This window comes from Ptychodera flava, chromosome 1 (genome assembly GCF_041260155.1).
Source record: "Ptychodera flava strain L36383 chromosome 1, AS_Pfla_20210202, whole genome shotgun sequence".
Lineage (NCBI taxonomy): Eukaryota > Metazoa > Hemichordata > Enteropneusta > Ptychoderidae > Ptychodera > Ptychodera flava.
In genome coordinates, this window is record NC_091928.1 from 43,408,170 (window position 1) to 43,428,136 (window position 19,967).

Consider the following 19,967-nt stretch of genomic DNA (forward strand, 5'->3'; position numbering starts at 1 on the left):
AACCCTTGCCAATGTTTACATTCTTTGACGTGACGGAACGATGTGCGATTAATGAGCTTACGACACAGTGTCATTAGTAAAGTTTGTCGTAGATCTGTAAGAATCAACAACTTAACGAATTTCAAAAACAAACGAAAAAACAATACAATGGCGAACGACCTTAACATTTCTCTACAATATGACTCTTATGGCGTTTTCACATCAATATTTACTTTTGTGATACTGAGGCAATGTAAAGACACTGTCCAAATTGTTTGGGGGAAAAGCCAAGGACAAAGCCACAGGGACATTTCTCAATGATTTCTGCCGGGTAATACATTGCAACGTGTAAGAAAGAATACCAAAATTTTAATCAAACATCATGAAGTGGGCGTCAATTAATACAAACTTTCATATTGACTATATTGGAATTTAGAATGAACCTCTTTTAGAGGTTTACTTTAAATATTGTGTCGTTGATGGCGCTGGTCATTTGCATTCGCATTTGGTCTGAACGGTGCATATTGACTCCAACTGCTACGCCGAGTTCGTCTGTTTGCGCCGTTAAGTCTATCAAAGAGCTATGATTGACTGTCCATCGATAACTGACGTCGTGCGTCAACGTTGTGAACATCTGGAACTACTTGGTATGCACCAAGTGCTGACCCAATGGCTTGAATATTGGGAACAAATACTCGTTGAGATACATAATTCACCTAAGCTAAAGTGGGCGTGAATTTTGTCGTGAAGTAGGGTTTTATGATCAAGGTTACTAAGTCTGACTTCGCAAAGAAGAAACTACAATCGTGTATTTGCAATTGAACTCACAAGGTTTATTGCTGCACTGACAGTGCGGAAGTAAAAACTGAACAAGACTCAAAGTGCAGCAAACTAAACGCGCCTTTTGTAGGCTTGCAACGAACGCGATAGAAAGCCAAAGGAGAAACATTTTGGCGGGAGACTCTAGTCCATAGTGGTTGGTAGAAAGTCATTGAAGTGTCTGATTGGCTCAATGAATCGCATCGAGGATCCGTATGGTTATATATTACTACATAAAGTTCAAATAGACCGTTATTTGTCTTCGACTAATTTTACAAATCACAAGTTTTGAGAATTTTACCCTTACCGCTCTTCAAAAGTGAAATCGCTTGCTCTAACTTTGAAATTTGTCTACTTCTCGCTTTTTCTGGATAAAATCGCGTATTTTTTGAAAGCAACTATGGTTACTTGAGACAGAGATAACATCTTTCTGATTGATTTATTAAATCATACTTCACATCAAAACATCTTGTCTGAAATCACTTGTCTGATAGCTGTCAACTTCGGTGAGTAAGCTCTTGAGATGATGTCTTTCGGATTCTTCTTTTGGTTGGTGCGTATACTTCCTTAAACACACTGTTTAAGGAAGTATACGCCTAGAAAGTGCAAGACTTGAAAGAAAATTCAATGAAACTTTCAACTGTTTTCGTCCAAGAAATGAGGGGTCACCATGAAATATTTGGTACTCGAGAAAGAAAAATTACCTTGCATTTACCGAATTTTGAAATTCAAAATGGCCACCATCCCTGTGTCAACTCTATGGGAAAATAAAATTTTCGACTTTCGCAAAAATAAGACTGAGATAATTTTTCTTACTCCAAAAGCTTTAAAATGAACCCCCACAAGTGGTAGATTGGAAAAGAATTGTAAAAGTATGAGAGTCCGAATATCTGTCCCTCGGGCGCATTCTACCTTATGCGCTTTGAATAAAATTCTTTGTTTGCTGTCTGCATGTTGGTAGGTTTTCAGAGAAAATTAAGAAAACAAACACAATGTTAATACTATTACGAATAAAAGTATAATTTTTGCCAAAGAAAACAATATAAATTGAGCTTATGTTAATACATTTGTGTTTTGTCTGTGCTTGGTGTTTTCTTGTCTGGTTGGTAGGTTTTCAAAAATCCCAAAGAAATTTCTTTAAATGGCCTAAAGGTGTGTTAGATTTTATTAACGGGCCACATAAACTTAATTCGATTTTCTCTCGTTCATATTGTAACTTGTGACGTTAACACGAAGCGTGTTTTGTAAATTATTGAACACTAAACAGAAGAAGGTATTTCCCGCAATTTTCTTTACTTTGAGAAAAATAAGGTAGGGCTTTCAGCATCGATGGATCAGTTTCTCTTGATGAGAAATTGTATCACGTGAACCAACCAACCAACCAATAACATATCGCCATTACGTCCATCTGAGGTTCATATTAAAGTACGACCACTTTTCCAAACATAGGGCTATGGAACAAAGTTTTTTGTAGGCTCCACGACACCCTAGAATCAAATTAAATCTTTGGCCAAAAATTCGCACACGATCAGCAGTCTTTACGCAAGAGGTCAATAATCGCCACGCAATCTGGAGCCGAACAAGAGAATAATTGGATATTATTTATTCAAACAATGTTTGAATGTTGCAGCTGTCAGGGTATTTAAGAAGATAAAAAGCGTGGAAATAATCCATGATAGATTTCAGACATTTATTTACAAAGTGAAATCGAACAATATAATACACAGCGTTGATTTCAAGAAAGAAAGGGATATTCCTACAGTTATTGTTTCATTTAATAAATCAGATTGTGGCTGTTGAAAAGAAGGAGAGTTGATGCAGTATGGCTTGAAATGGAATTGGATTGTTATATTATTGTGTTTAGAATCCTGACACACAGACATGGAAAATGAAACTCAAATGCACTAATACAGCCTGACTGATCAACTAGAGAACTTGCTGCAGAGAGAGCTTCTGATAGTGGCAGTCGGCCTTGCAGACGACAGAAACTTGAACGACACACAGACATGTAAATTTATGACTGACGTGACGACATCGAAGAACTAGTATTCACTTTTGACGAAAAATTTACATATTCTAAAGTAGTCTGGAGTCTCATGTAACAGAATGGCTCGTATGTTCAAATTGCATTGATCATTTGTATCTAACATGTTGTAAGATACTAAAAGACTAGGGAAACCAGTCAGTTAATTTCCTGTCAGGGCTATTGACGAGAAAACTGCTGAGTTAAATAATTCTTCGATAGAGCTAATTATACATCGTGTTATATTTTAACCAAACATGATCCACATAAAGCCGACATATTTGATGTAGCAGCCGGGACTTTGTTTTCTAAGAGATAAAATTAACGACCACAGAATTTATACACAGTCATTATTTAAAATACGATCTGTAGGACAGTAAAAGCAAGTATCGCTGACATTGTCTTTTTTCCTCGCAGTGGTCTTCAAAGAATAGGTACATTTCATTACAACAACGAACATGGACACTTTTCAATGTGACACAAGTGGATTTAGTTTATTGCATTAAGTATTTTGTAGTATTTGGTTTTCCTGATTTTGAGTTAAAAATTCAGTGACTACATTTAAATGTATCGCTGTAGCATCTGAGTAACCCGTGAAGTCATATTTCTGTTGCTAGATTTTATCCAACTTTTAATTAAAATGCTTGTGAGGTGTATGTTAATCTCGGAAAAATGCTCATTTCATGTGATTTACATATCCAAATGGACTTTAAATGATAGGCTGAGGTGCTACTTTGCTGACGGACACTACAAACGAATATATCAGGATTTATCACATTTAAGGTAGTATGCGCCTCGAAAGTGAAAGACTTAAACTTTTGCTCAAACTTTCCTTAAGGAATCTTTCAACCATTCTCTTTCAAAATCAAGAATGACAATCGGGGGTCGACGTGAAAATTTTGGTACTAGAGAAAAAAATAACCCAAGATTTACCGATATTTAAAATTCAAAATGGCCGCCATTCCTGTGTTAACTCTTTGGAGAAAAATAAAATTTCGAAAAACTAAGCAAGTGAACATAACAGTTTTCTTACATCTAGAGCTTTCAAATGAATCCCAACAAGTGGTATATCAGAAAAAAATTGAAAAAGTTTGAGAGTCCGAATATCTGTCCCCGAGACGCATTCTACCTGAATTCAATGCGCTGGTTTCTTGCTCTTAGTCTGTGTCAAAATGTCTTCGCCAGGGAGGCAGACGATAAAATTATAGCAACTTTCGTGGACTATCAGATCATACCTCAGCTTGGATGACACTTGAAAAGCAATTCTATATAAAATTGAGAGAAATGCCTACACGCACGCAGATATCTCAGTTCTGCTGACCGATTTCATATCACATAATATAGGCACAGAAAAGTTTTTATCGAAAATTTACAAAATTTTGTGTCATCTCTCTTCTTCAGGTTGATTGAGATTGTCATTGTCATTGTCTCCTCCTGTCACTGTGTTCTCATCAGTCGCGTTGTTTTCATCCATTTCATTGTTTTCATCGGCCAAGTCACCATCACCACCATCACCACCATCATCACCACCACCCTCGTCATTATTATTATCCTTATCATCATCATTATCATCATTATCATCATCAACGACAACGACTGCATCTCTACTTTCATCTGTTTCCTCGCCCAATTCATCTGCACCAGCTTCAGTGATTTCAGGTCCTTCTGGATCTTCTCCTCCTTCTTCTCCGGGCATTTCTGGCCCTTCTTCGGCCTCGTCTGGCCCTTCTTCGGTATCATCATGTCCTTCTTCGGCCTTTTCGATCCCAGCTGCTGTGGCTACAGGCTGATCTTGACCTGCATCAACCGGTTGACCTTCTTCTTCAGGGGTTTTGACCTCTTCTCCCATGTTATCAGAGGGATCACTTTGAATATCTGCATTACGCTGGTCATTAGAAATATCATACTCTGTCGCATCATCTGTGAACTGTTTCTTTATAAGCATAAGGCGATCTCTGATGAAGTCGTAAAATTCATATTCTAAGGCAAGCCGCTCTTTCATTTTTGCCCTGGCCTCTGAAGAAGGAATATCACCAGCAAACGACGAATAGTGAGGGATTTCTCCAGAAAGTAATAGCGAAGAGTAAGCATCTCTCCCACCCTTGAAAAATTGTGGGAAAACGTTTTCAAGGACAAAGAGTGTAGAATTTAGGTCTTCTAAAATGCCAACTACGGCAAAGTTGTCGACAGCATTCCTCTTGGCCGTTTCAAGAGCCCATCTGTTTGGGATCCTGCACCCAACCCCCTGACCGCAAAAATACGGAATAATTTGCATAACGTTCTTGTTTGTGCATTCACGATAGCTATTCAAAACACAGTCATCAAACGTTTGTTTTGCGATCGAATGGCTGGCATTTGTAAATGTGGCCGGCCTCGTCAGCTGGTCTCCATAGCGTTTGTAGTAGAACAGCGCAATGAAACGTTCGAGGGGGTCGCGAACGAGGCTAATCCAAGATGGCTGCCTGGCGCCATAACGTGGAAAGTGCACATAGTGAACAGGCCTGTCGTACAGCAATGGAGAGTCCATAGTGTTCACCTGTGTAATCAAGCTTTTCTGTTGCTCGGTACCAGAGTACTTCATAGCCCAAACATCGCTGGAGAAGTGATGAAATTCATTTCTCAAAGAGAGTTTATTTACAATGTACAAAAATGTCCTGGTGCCACATTTGTCAATCCTGTTGTATATCATCTTGTTTTCATTTGACGTTTTCCCCACGTCTATTGGCAGCCCAGTATCTGGCTTTGCGGGAGGTAGTTCAAGTTTTTCAAATTGCAACGAAAAGTTATGGCCAAGGTCACTTATAGTTTCTTGGGATAACAGTTCGCTGCTCTGTGCGCTGTTTAGCAAATTAAGCATACTCATAAAAAGTAGAAGGAAAATGAGAACGACCGTTCCCTTCTGGTAGTACTTTCGGACAAGTGACAGTGGCACATTACTGTTAATTGAGGCGATTTTTTTCAGAGCGAGCTCTCGTGCGATTTCGAACTTCATGGCGGATTCATATGTCAACTGTGGCTGTAAAAAACAAACAATGGAAAATAGATCAAAAATGCGGAAACATATAGGAAAAGAAATGTAACTTCAAAATAGTTTATCATGAGTAGACCAGACAGTTTCTTGAATTCGTAAACTACTCTAAGAAAGGTATTACGTTATTGTAGCGAAATGTGCATAACCAAACTTTGTTTTGAAAATGTGGACATTTCTTCTTTTAACTCTCATAGATGAATATTTATGCAAATTACTAAAAGTGGACAATCGATTTCAAAATGACCAACAAATACGATACGATACGATAAGAAATTTATATAGCGCTTTGTATCCATCAAAATGTTCCCTGGAGCTTTACACAGTGTCACATAGGTACGCTCTCTTAAAAATGGTGTGGTGTAGTGTGGTGTTGTATGGTATGGTGTGGTGGGGTGTGGTGTGGTGCTGTATGGTATGGTGTGGTAGGGTTTGGTGTGGTGTACTTTGGAGTAGTGTAGAGCAGTGCTGTTTGATGGAGTGGAGTGCATTAACATGAGGTATGATTTGGTGCAATATTGGTACTCTGAGGTTATACAGTGTTGTGAACTATGTTATACTGTGCTGCACAATATTGTTTTTGAGTGCCTTATATGTATAGTTCAAGTGTCAGCTAAACAGTGTATTACTTAATATCACAAACTCGTGGGAAAAATAATGTTATTTCGCCTAGTAATGTAAAACAGAATTAAAAAAATGTATTTATCTCTTGTTGAGTCTACACTTTTTCGAAATTCAAATGTCTATGGACATAGATTTACACGATTGGAACTAATTTGGGAGAAAAGGACATTGTAGTAATGCTGATTTAGTCAACAACTTTAAGCCAATCTACTTTTCTTTTCAATTCACTTGCGTGTTTTTATGGATAATTTATAATATTGCAACTTTCAGTCATAGGGCACCAAACACCCTTGATAATTTTTATAATTAAAAGATCTTATTCTCCCAAATTAGTTCCAATCGTGTTTAATGTTATTTGTTACTTTCGCCGAAGAGTTTGCACAGTGAAGCCTGATTTTATAAAACAGGAACTTAATTGTCACTGACATCATATTGTGATATGGAAGAGAATATGTTTATAGAATTTATATAGCAAAGCAAATGCAAAATTGTTATCACTTGTTTTCTAGGTGCTCGTTTCCATGACAGAAAGATACCCCAGCAACTCATATGTCAGACATTATGACCTTTGACTTATAGAGTAGCACGACACAGTATTTAGAAAAAGGATCTCGTCACAATTCGTTTCAAACGAGATTTGCACAACAGATATGATGAGTGAAGAAAGTTTGTCCGTTTGATTTGTGTTTACGCATGCCAACCTTGACCATTTGAAGGTCAGGGATTTATAAGAAATGTGCCTCTGATAAAGACGTTGTCGCTTTGACTTGTCTACCGGCCATTGAAATAGTCAATTTTTCACGATAAGCATATTAATTCTTTACTCAATCAACAGCTGGCAATAAAAATGCATTTAATTAACAGATACCTCCACCGATAGAAATTGTACTTCACACAAATTGTAGCTACTGTGATAATTCGCCGCAAAGATACTTTGATTGCTGTTTTAATCCTAATACTGTCCCATAAATTTATGAGGAATCAATTTTATGAATTTATCCTAAAGGCCAAATACAAGATTCGTCACCGGAAAGACTACTACGTTGCTTAGTACATGCATTTCAGTATATACAGCGATAGTAAGTATGGCTTTGTTGACAGCTTTCTGCATAGTTTCCGTCGATTAGTTTCTTTCTTTCGGAAGCCCTTCTAACAAAATCCACCTTCCCATAATCTAAACTGCTCTTTCTATTGCAATCGGCCCACCAGGTATCTGTTACACCCACCATCTGTCGAATTACCGGCTATGTATACATAGGGCGCATTATTGTCAAATTAAATTTAAGTACAAATATTACAACGCCAAATGACATGGAAAAGATGGTCAATGATGGCGTCTAGAACAAGAAACAACTCTACATGAAGCAAAATCATATTTTATCTTATTTTACCAAGTACATATTTGTGTAGTATATGAAGTGGATTAATTTGTTAAAGTATTGTGCTTTATTTAACTAACAATATTTAATGAGGTCGAGAGATAGAGTATTCGATCTTGGGATTAACCCTATTGTCATTCACATAATGATTTTGGTTCGGTCCTTGATGTTTCTCCATTGAATAAGCACTCGAGTATTACTGAAATCCGACAGAATGATGCCAATCTTAATTCGGACAGAATATCCCGGACTATTCTTTCGAAAGTCGTACGCCGTCAAGCGAAAGAGACTTTTTAAAGTGATTTCAGTATATGTCACAGATAGGTATACTCACCTAGACGACTGTAATGACCCTCATTTGCCACGTCCGAGTCGATCGTCCCAGGTGACTGGCAGACGGAGCGTTCTGCTCGTCAGAGCTCGCCGGATATACCCCTGCAACCCCTACTTGAGAGTCTGTTAGCCCCGAACGTTGTGCCTGTGATTCTGATGTCGGCGAACACGTGCAAGGGGTCATTATTCAAATCAGTTTGTTGCCAGATGGCAACTGTGATTCCCTTTTATGAATGGTGATTAACATAACGTCGAATATAAATATATGTCAATGGATGTTTATTAAAACTAACTGTTTGAATAAATCATTTAGCGGAAATGCCATTATCTAACAGCTGGTACAATGACGAATTTGTGCGTTCTCGACGTCATACGAATGAGTTGAATATTATGGTACAACGCGCCTCGGGGTCAGATATTCGGACTCTCAAACTTAAAGGTATACTGTCACCTGTTCGAATTTTGCCACAGTTACCATGGAAAAAGAAAATCTAACCAATCACAGATTTTAAGCGGGTGGCCGCTTTTTAAAAACAGCGCCCTCACATGGGCATTTTGAATACCAAGGAACGCCCCTTTGACCATATATGGGCATATTTAGATTACAGGTGACTGTATACCTTTAATAAAGTTTTGGGGTACCACTTGTGGGGATCATTTTGCAGCTAATTTGGAAAGTAAAGTTTTCACAAGTTTATTGTGAATTTCAAGTGTCAGATAATGTTAGGGGAACTTCATTCTCCAGGATCAATGTAGCACTTTTGATTTTTGTTCTTGATTTCGGAAGGAAACGACTTAAATTTTGAGGAAAAATCTTTCAATTACCTAAACCATAAAAGAATAAAAAACAAATAAAAATATATCTTTGTTATTATTCAATAAATAAGCACTCTTACCAGCATGGCATAGCTTTTCTCTACCACACAGTCATCATACGTCATATGCCAATCAACGGAGCAGTCAACAAGTTACATCATTGTCAACAACGTACATCATTCATACATACAATCCACTGTGTGGCTCTAAGACCGCCAGATATGTATAGGTAGTTAGACAGACAGAGAGATAGGCAGACTGAGAGATACATACATACATACATACATACATACATACATACATACATACGCTAAACAAATATCTTTAACAAAAATAGCAAAGCAACATTATTTAGTATTGCAACAGATATTCTTGATAGTTTATTACAGTATGGCGATTAAAGCTGAAGAATGTTTAAAATTACAACTGTATAATACAATTGGATTGGCCTGTCAATAAAATATTATCATAATGCGAAAATCATATCAATGTAATGACGTGCGGAGAAGAATGAAAATTTATGTATATTATTGTCAAATGTCCACGGGGGAAATGTTTGCTGTCACTCAATTTCCATTTGCTGTTTCAGGGTGCCAAGTCTTTCCTTAACAAACTCGTAAAACTCATACTCAAGTGCCAGCCTCCCTTTCATTTTTGTCAGCGCTTGCTCGGACGGTGGGTCTCCCGGGAATGATTTGAATTGGTCGACGACGCCTGAGCTGACGATCGCCTTGTACACCCTTGACGCGCCGTGGAAGTATTGCGGGATAAGAGCCTCCAGGACCTGGAATGTTGTGTTCAGCTCTTCTAAGACACCTACTAATTTAAAATTTTCGAGGACGTTTTTCTTGGCGGTTTCTAAGGCCCATTTGTTCGGTACACGGCAACCGGCACTCTGTCCGCAGAAAAATGGAATCACACGGAAGACGTTTTTCAAGCTGCATTCTGGCTGATTTTTGAGCACGCAGTCGTCAAAACTCGGCTTTGAACTGGTATCCGAGGCGTTCGGCCTCGTTCCTATGTCTCCATATCGTTTGAAGTAATACAAAGATATGATTCGGCGTAGAGGGTCCCGGATGAGGCTGATCCAAGATGGCTGCTTTGAACCAAATCTCGGAAAATGCACGTAGTGTACCGAACGTTCATATACAAATGGCGTCGCCTGCTTGTTGACGTCGTGAACAAACGCCTTCTGGTCCTCGATGTCCATATATTTTAGAGCCCAGTCGTCACTAGCGATCGTAGAAAAGTTGTATTTCTTTCCTAGCCTTTCCATGACCCGAATTAACGTTCGACTTCCGGTTCGCTCAATGCGGTTAAATATGATACTACTCTCGGTCCATGAGAGATTAGCAAAACTTACAATAGGTTTGAGGTCGTCATCTATTGACTCTCTCAAGTTCCTTGAGTCGTCCAAGCTATCTGAACTGACCACGAGTCCATTGTAAACGCCGGCCAGATTGGCCAGAGAAAAGTATAATGATAACAGGATCACAACTGCCACAGCAATGGTTGTGCATTTTTTGTAGAGAAAATATAATAGAATCCTCGATTTCATGTTGAGCAGTAATGGATGATGGCACCAGCTTGGGAGACTAATTTTCATTTCAAAATGTGTCTTCTACTTTTGCGACGCTCCTTTTCGTAAACCTGCAAAAAATAATCCCATTATAATTTTGCCATCGTTTTGATATGTTGACATCAAGTTGACAGTGATGTAAAAATGTATTCGCCATGGCGGGTGAACAGAGTGACAAATGGCAGATGTCGTCTGCTGACCGTTCGCGTCCTCTGAGCGAAAGGAATGGAAAATAAACATGTCGCCAGTTGTCAAACTAACTAAGTCATTAAAAAAATAGAGGATGTTATCAAAATAACAGCCCGAAGGAGCATTCGCTTCATAATACTCGTATTGGTAACATTCCTGTTACCGCTTTCAGATTTTCAGAACGCAAATGTGTACATTGCTTGCTTCTGTCAACGTGGATTGAAATACGGGTTTTTTTAAGCCGCTGTAATGACTTGACATGTGTGGTCGTGTTAGACAGTACTACTAGTGATCCCACCATACTACTCCACTAAAAATTTGGCACAGCCATTTCACATTTGCTCCAATGTTTTTGGAATTCTCCAGTGACATAATCGCGCCGAATAATGTGGAATTCCAGATTTTATATGAACATAAAACATAGGTCTATTAATCTCCCTGAAATATTACAGTGTGCTGTAGAAAGACTGATGTAACTTTACTCACCGTAGTTTTAACCTTGGAACGGAGAAAAGTCATAAAAAGTACACTTATTAGTAGGGTTTCGTCGACAAATTTGACTAGGACAAGCCATCCACCTCCATATTGGCTATTTCATCTTAATATTCAAAAAGAACGCTGAGTGAAAAGACCAGCAAGAATGACCTCCGTGGCAGCAATGGCGGCAGCACATTACCATATATGGCAATGACCAGCTGACGCGTGCGCCATGTGTTCCTTTGCAGCCATTGTGCTAATAGCTCTTCGCTATTTCAAACAATTCTTACTATTCATAAATAAAAAAATGCAACTGAATCTTCTTTTATACTGAGGATCTGTCAAAAATTGAACTTTGCATAAATCATTCTGCGTTTTGCCAAATTTCCCATTAACATTAACAAAATAAAGTATACAAAGCTTGGGTTGTGATTCATTCGTAATAATAGGTGGTTTGACGTCAAAATGCGTTTGTGCAACATTTTGCGCAGATTAGGAAAAAAATCGCTGATATCGTTGAAAACGGCAATACTCCGCTAAAAGGTAACCATAGCGACGTATAGGAAATTGACGCAATTAGATATGTCATTCCATTGTTCAAGATCAAGCTGTATTTAATAACACCAAATTGAGGAGGACATGCACGCTGGGAAGTCATGTCTGAAGCATGTTACGCTCGAATTCAAATGTGACTTGTTGACATGTATTTTGTATGTACTCATATATATATATATATATATATATATATATATATATATATTATATATATATATATATATATATATATATATATATTATATATATATCGACGTATACAGATGTCCTCGTGGGAAATTACAGTGCTCGATTGGGAGACACAAATTAATTCAAGTACAATTTAATAATATCTGTTACTTAAGTTTCGTGCACCCTGCAATATCTTCAGAATCTTCTGTCTGAAGATTGCAAGATGCATGAAACTTAAGTAACAGATATTATTACATTGTACTTGAAGTAATTTGTGTTATTACATAATAATATATATATATATATATATATATATATATATATATATATATATATATATATATATATATATATATATCCATTAAATAAAGATAAACGGTGGTATTACCGTTTTTATATCAGCTAGACTGTCCTAACGTGAAAAGTTTTGGTTGCTTAAGTTATTTCACCGGTGCAATTTTTGTCCCGAATGTGACGTTGTTTCACGTTGACTCTTTCTCGTCAGATGTCGTCGTTCGTCTCATTAGTTGTACTCTGAGGCCATGGCTACATTCGCTGTCATTCCCACGGGATTACGAGGATACTGACATGACAACGGTCACAATTGGCGGACGAGAAAAATGAAAAAAAAATCAACTATGTGTATTACACAAACATCGGACATGGTGTACTCTGTAAATATTAGAAAGCTTACAAAAACTTAATGTCAATTTAAACATCATGTCGAACATTAACAAGTATATACATAAAAATCGGTCAAACGTTCACCGGACTTGATTTTTTCATTCATTGTGTATACATATTAAAATGTCTTGCCACAGTACAGATTTTTAATCAATTTCACGACTTTTAAAAATCTTACCTTTACATTTTTGAAACCTTATCGACTGTGTTATTTTAACGACATGAAATATATTTTCGTATCAAAATATTTTTGAAATCCTCCTCCTTTATTGTCTTTCATGAAATAAGTCACGGCCTTTCTCGTATTACTGTTATAATGTTAGGAGGTAAACGGTTAAATTTACAAGATCATCCTTCCATTGCTACAGTACAATGACCCTGTGCGCTATCCCTGTGAGCGGGAATCAAAGTCTGACCCAAAAATAATCAAAATGGTGCCAGGGTTCACGCTTTGCATCCTGGGTAGTCGTGGGACAGCAAGGAGACAAACATGATGCAGAACAGAACAGAACACCGTTATTTTTTGTACAAAGTCTTCCAATGACACTGTAACACAAATAACCCAATCCATGAAGCGGAAATCCCCTGAAACAGCTGGTGACACTACACCTTGCCATGCGACAGCGGCGTGATCTCAACTCTGCGTAACACCAGTGGTCGGCGTGATCAGCACGTGTTAGCCAGTTGTTTTTCACATCGGAGACGCCGCCGCGCCGGCCACATGTATCTTTTGGGGAAGGTGATTGATAATGCTCGTCTCAAATGCGTCAATCTACCGCGATGAATCGGTCGACCCTAATCAAAAACCTATTTCCTTTTATGGGCATGGACGCCGTGACGTCGATTTACTTTCAGATGACCACGGCATAGCGATGTTTAGTAGCTACTTTTAAATGAAATTCAGTATGGACTTTCAAGATCGTTGTCATAGACTCGTCTGATCATGCAGGGCAGTACTTGTCTCAAAATCCAGCGTTAAACATTACTAAAAAATATCATCGCCTTTCTCCCGCCAAAAATTGTGCACTTTTTAAATCATTTAACGATGTTATTACAAGTGATCTATTAAATCCTCTGTGATATACTAGGTATTGAAATCACTCGCTGAGTTTGCTAATTGATGACTTTGTTGTTGCCGTATGATTTAGTTTTAGGAAATTCATTACGGCTGACCGACACACACTTGTAATTTTTGTTGATGGTGCGCTAGATTAGAGAAGGGTGAATTTTAAAAATAAACTTGGCCTTCGTATAATCTGTCCTCAGGAAGTAAAATCACTGATAATTCATTTACATTTACAGATCGCACACTGTGCATGCTTTTGTAAACTCAGTGGATGTTTATTTTTAGGGAGGAGAATTTATAATCTGGTATTCTTTGACCTGGAAATATTTGCATGGGAACGGAAAGGGAGCGACCATTTATCGTGGCCGGGATGGACCGCTAAATTTCTGTTCTTAGACTGAGGCCACTTCTACATTTGTACTCTGAAGGAAATGAGGAATTCCCGGCGATAATTTGCCCGATATTCTGTCATTTTGCGAGTATTTCTAGAAACATAAACATTCTAAATATACTGTGAGTGGGTGTTCACTTCCTTTGGTTACCAGTTTCGCGTCCTTTGCTCCAGATAACAGCGATATCTCTCCGTTTTTCGATAGATATCTGACGGTCCACCCCTATGAATAAATGTAAAATTCCATAACATTAATTGCTATATTTATTGCTGCCTGATATTTTTTTCACCAAGAAAGATATGAAATGTTTCCCCAAGGGCAGAGTTAAATCATAGTGACCGCGGATGGGTCAGGTGAATATCCAATATAGCAAAAATAAAGCATCTTCAGAATGGCAAGATTCGTCTGAAATATATCGGTCCTTGGTGAATGCAACAAATCTCACGGTTATCTTTAAAGGGCCAGTAATGCTAACTTTTGATGATTTTTTTTCATTATTTTTATTTTCTATGTCAAGTGCAAGTACTTATACTTCTTCATAAAGAATGCTGAAATATCCACAATTTAGCTTGTTAACATAGCGTCCATATGTGTAAAATGCATTATGTTAATTTTAGGCTGGATCAGGAGTCACTTGTCAAGAATAACAACGCAGTTTACACATGCACAAGCTGAGTTGACAAGCTGAGTACTTTTTACGTCAATATGCTTTGGTGAGTAGAGGAAGATATTATGATCTGATACGATACACTTTTTAAAGGGCCTGTTTATTTTTCACTATACAGTGTTTGCTTTTAATGTCAACTACAATTTCTTGTTCTATTCCCCAAAGCAAATACCTATCATTTAGTTTGCCAACACAGTGTCTGTACTTGCAAAATGCACTGTTATTGTTTACATTTGCATTCTAGTCCGTACCGGAATTCATTTGTCAGCAATAACAATGCAGTCTACACATGCGCACACTGAGTTGACAAACTGAATACATTGTATATCCCGCCAGCGTAAAAAGACCGTTTAAATGCCACTTAGCGTCGCAATGCAAGGAAACACTGTTGTTAGATCTATCATTCAACAATGCACACGTTATGGTGAAACAATACATCTATGACAGGAATACAACTTCAGGTTTTCGGAGCGCTTAGAGGACTTCTGTCGCAAAAATGAAAAACTTGCTTTCGTCCTCGTGTGACTGTTGTCTAATTATTTATAGAATGAATTGAATGCCATACCTCCCTTGACAGAAATTTTCGCAATAGAGAGGGGATAAAAGTTTTATTTGGTGATTAATTTTCAACATATCAATGATTATTATTTGACGCTTTTGTGAAAATCAAAATTTTAATTTTTATCCAATAGCGGTCAACACAGATGGCGGTCAATTTTTTATTTCTCCAGTACAAAACTTTACACGTTGACGCCCGATTTTTTATTCTTTATTTGTTCGGAGAATGGTTGAACGTTTCCTTGGGGAAAGTTTGAGAATAAGTTGCTCTTTTAGTATTGAGACACGTACTGCCTTAATGATGACATCATTCTTGCTTTCATAAACTCTGGTGAATCCACCGTGAGGCATAAGTATGAAGTTCCACTACAAATTTCAAAATTAAGTTGACCGAATTGGATTATTTGGCCATTGCCAATGCCATAGTAAGTGAATATCATTTTTCTCCACGCTAGGAAGTTGAAATGGGGGCGCTATGACCGATTTTTAATGTCAAGCGTCTACTTCTAGAGAGAACTCTATGTGAAAAGGATCCCCTAGTATCAGCAAAAAAGTCAAGTTTTAAGACAAGGCAAACTCAAGCATACCTCATTTTGACAATGGCGATTTCAAACGACATTGAATGTTATTGAAATAAACAAACGAAGTGCATACAGCCACGACTTATGAGTAAAATAATTTTAAGAGTATTTCATTACAATGCAATTCATACGTCTGCTATACTAGTCAATAGCTATAACTTTTGATTGCGTTTCTAGGATTTTTGTTCTTCGTGTCCCCCTGCCAGCACAACCTTTATGCAATATACAATACATGTATTATTGTTGTTGACATATGAATTCTCGTCAGGACTAAAATCCAACTGTCAACAAACAAAACAAAAATACTGAAAACTACATAAAAAGTCACAGCTACTGGAGCTGTACATGAAGTCGATGAAAATTATGTTGGAAAATTGTTCTTTATGAAATAGTTCTTCGTAAACGCCAAATCTACTGCGTGTATTATCTGATTGTCCCGCAAGGACGCCCTCAATAGACAACAGGGAGAAGGACCCCCGTCAGGCATTGGAATCCTTGTTTTCGAAGAACGTTATCAGGAGTTGCGGTTTTTCACTAGTTTAAACAGTTTCAGAAGAATGTCTGTAATACCGTCGATGTTAAAATATTTGAAAATAATCATTATCGCACGTTAACATTATTTGAAACGTTCACTTTTGATGCTAAACGGCCTCGTGCAATATGTTTACATGAAAACTTAATTTCTTTGTCGATAAATGCGTTGAATTTTGCCGTTTTCCAGGGTTACGGTCCTATGGTTGGCCACAGTAGATGTAATAATTGATGTACTGCCTTTGACATGGTTTTTGTCATTTATTATTTCCTGACTCAAGTGAGTAGGGCTTGAAATGGTACCGCTTTCAGTAAAAAGTTGATTTACGATATTAACCTTTCGCAAGTTTTAGTTTTGACATTGAATCCCTTGACATTGTAGCATTAATTGTCACTCTATCTGGTGCGTGGATCTATTCCACAAACGATTGAAAAAATAAATTTAATTTTGTCCAGCCAGATTGGAAAGAGCTGGTGCAGTTTGTGGCGCATTGTCATCTAGAGGAAAGTAGTGACAGTGTGAACAACCTGCACTGACACATTTACATCGACATGTTTTTACAAAACCTAAAAACTTAGAAAGAGGACATACACACATACATACATACATACATACATACATACATACATACATACATACATACATACATACATACATACATACATACATACATACATACATACATACATACATACATACATACATACATACATACATACATACATACATACATACATACGTACGTACGTACGTACGTACGTACTTACGTGCGTGCGTGCGTGCGTGCGTGTGTGCGTACGTACATACATACATACATACATACATACATACATACATACATACATACATACATACATACATACATACATACATACATACATACATACATGCATGCATGCATGCATGCATGCATGCATGCATGCATACATACATACATACATACATACAAACATGCATGCATGCATGCATACATACATACATACATACATACATACATACATACATACATACATACATACATACATACATACATACATACATACATACATGCATGAGTTTATAAAAAGAACTCTGACACTTTACCGTGAATAGAAAACAATAATTTTATATTTATTTTCTATGAAATCAGCGTTCATCGTTATTGGCTCTTGAATAGCAAGCAGAAGGACATTTACATATACACAGAAAATTCATGTAAAACAAACCATAGTTAGGTATCTCTCGTCTATTTGACCATGCAAAGACGCTGCAGGTACTAGTAGCTGATTTTCGTTCTTTGAGTTTGGACAAAAGTTCTTGATCCATTCATTAGCATCGTACTTTTAATCTTCCTGAGTCGACCTGCGCGAACGAAGTTCTCCTTGCAGCAAGCTGGGTCGTTACCATTGCTGCCAGGACTGCTGTTGCCCGCCATCATGCTCGTGGTGTAGCTGTTGTCTCGAATGGCAGCCCTTACTTGGTTGTCGTAGTCATTCTACGGAAGGGCGCTGCCGTCGTCATCTGTCGTCGTCAGTGTCATCTGTTCTGCCTTCTCCTTGTCTGTTCTCCTCCAAGAACTTCTTCAGGAATCGTGACGTCAGCTGATAGACGCACCTGGAAATAATTTGAGAAAGTTACAGCAAGTCCTGTAAGTCGCTTGGTAGACAGTCGAGGAACCAAAAACATGGCGACCAGAAATACTTTCCTTTCCGTTGTTTGATAAATTACGTGGAGCAAAAAACGCGTAAATGTCAGCAGGGTGCAACCATGTTGTCATCATATTAAAATACAGAAAGAAAATGACTCTCAAAATTTGAGATATGTGTAAGTTCATGATCAACAAATCAACGGCAAAGGTAAGCCGTAACTCGCATACCATTTAAAACGATTCACAACTTTCACTGTCATACACAATATATCGATGTCAATGAAAAGTAGCCGGTTTTAGTATTCCAATTAATGCAAAAAGAAAACCAGTAGAAACTCAGACATCAATTATATGATATTTTACTACGCACCAACGGTAGTTGCCATCGGCGTCCCACAGTTTCTTACTGGAACTCGGCCAGTGAGGCATATGAACCATGTATGTGTTCGGCGATACGGAAAGTTTATACCTGTAGACAAAACCAATGAAATTCATAATGTTAGTTGCTACATGCAGGTATTTACCTGGTCAACAGTCCGGGTCAGCTCCAAAATTGGAGACTCATTATGATAATGTATTCCGGCATTCAGCCAATCATCGACCAGATTACATCATTAATAAAGTACGGGTCACGCTGTGTCACAAATTACCCACCAAGTGTGATCGGCAGTTTTGGGCCGCTTATTAAGCCCCTGTCTTGTGAATTTCGACGAATTTCGACAGTCAACATAATCCACGTGTTCTGCAGAAGGTCATGTCCAACAAGGAGTCCGATTAGTGAACAAATATTCGAAATATTGACGATTCATTTCTACCCCAAGTTTATCGATTTCGCTCAAGTACCGAGAATCATTTTGTGGATGTTCGTCATCTCTATTAGAAATACTGTTATAAAGGTTATTTGTGTAGGTACGCGTATAACATTTTGCAAGAAAGAAGAGCAATGTCAGAGCTTTAGAACGATACCTGTTTTGTAGTTGTCAAACGCAGACTAAAAATGGTACGCGATTTTGAAAATGTGTTGACAGAGTGGCCACACAACTGTTCCCCATACGGTAGAATTTGTATCGCTGTCATCTCCGACACAAATGGGGTATTCTGAACGATCTGTGTAGGTACACGATTTATATTTCGCAGGACTTCAAGCCAGAGTCTAGGAATCACAGCGATATATGGGGTTTGGTTGTCTTAGCCAGAATAAAACTGGTACGCGATTTTGAAATTGTGTTTTGACAGAGTGGCCACACAACTGTTCGACATTAGGGGAGAACCATTTGATTTCGGGGGGGGGTATGGAGGAAGAGGGTATGGGAGCAATTTTGTTTTTCCTGTCAGAGTGACAGCAATTTTTTTTTCTACAGTCAGACCTGCATCAATTTTTTTTTCCAAATGGAGTAGCAGTGCAAATTTTTTTTTATCGGTCATCAAGTTTGTAATGCGTTGTATATAAGGGAGCCGTCATTATTTACGGCCTGAAACTCCGAAATTTCAAGTGACCCCCCGCCCTTCGCCAACCCATGATGAATTTGAGTAACCTCCCTCTCTAACTCTGAAATTTGACCGATCCCCCACTTAGAAAAGTTAAATACCAATACATGTAATTGTAAAATTCACAAAATACAGCAACAGTAAAGACCTATCAAATCCTGAAGTACCCTGCTAGACTATCATCAGTTATCTCATGATGGTTCAAAAAAGGTGAACACATCAAAATGAAATTCAAAGTCACAATAAAATAAAGATATAAAAGATCACGCAGTATCTAATCATATAGTACATTGTTTAATTTGGATGGATATTATGACAGGGTTTTCACTAGGATATCTGACCGGGCAGAATTTGAAAGTACAGGGGGAGAACATGAGAGAGGCTTAGGGGGAAGTGTCAC

At 37.9% G+C, this 19,967-nt stretch overlaps 3 protein-coding genes across 3 annotated transcripts in view; all 3 read right to left on the reverse strand.

The window, feature by feature from the left end:
- Positions 1–2,474: 2,474 nt before the first annotated feature.
- Positions 2,475–8,387, reverse strand: LOC139138292 (uncharacterized). The gene is made up of 2 exons (XM_070706609.1): positions 8,187–8,387; positions 2,475–5,837 (listed from the first exon to the last, which is right to left on the reverse strand). The coding sequence occupies exon 2, from the start codon at positions 5,811–5,813 to the stop codon at positions 4,206–4,208; it is 1,608 nt and encodes a 535-aa protein (XP_070562710.1). The 5' UTR covers positions 5,814–5,837; positions 8,187–8,387; the 3' UTR covers positions 2,475–4,205.
- A 966-nt stretch (positions 8,388–9,353) lies between these two features.
- On the reverse strand, positions 9,354–11,438 carry LOC139138302 (uronyl 2-sulfotransferase-like). Its single transcript, XM_070706619.1, has 2 exons — positions 11,256–11,438; positions 9,354–10,651 (listed from the first exon to the last, which is right to left on the reverse strand). Exon 2 carries the CDS (start codon positions 10,605–10,607, stop codon positions 9,564–9,566), a length of 1,044 nt encoding a protein of 347 aa, XP_070562720.1. The 5' UTR covers positions 10,608–10,651; positions 11,256–11,438; the 3' UTR covers positions 9,354–9,563.
- Positions 11,439–17,537: 6,099 nt separating this feature from the next.
- LOC139138308 (xylosyl- and glucuronyltransferase LARGE1-like) overlaps positions 17,538–19,967 on the reverse strand; it is a 19,986-nt gene continuing 17,556 nt past the window's right edge. The window contains exons 16-17 of the mRNA XM_070706634.1: positions 18,450–18,548; positions 17,538–18,045 (exon numbers count right to left, since the gene is read on the reverse strand). Coding sequence (XP_070562735.1) covers positions 17,949–18,045; positions 18,450–18,548 — 196 coding nt within the window. The 3' untranslated portion in view covers positions 17,538–17,948. The remainder of the gene's footprint in view (positions 18,046–18,449; positions 18,549–19,967) is intronic.

Bases quoted from the DNA above. Each gene is read 5' to 3' on its own strand.
- LOC139138292 (XM_070706609.1), bottom strand. From the start codon at position 5,813: ATGAAGTTCGAAATCGCACGAGAGCTCGCTCTGAAAAAAATCGCCTCA.
- LOC139138302 (XM_070706619.1), bottom strand. From the start codon at position 10,607: ATGAAAATTAGTCTCCCAAGCTGGTGCCATCATCCATTACTGCTCAAC.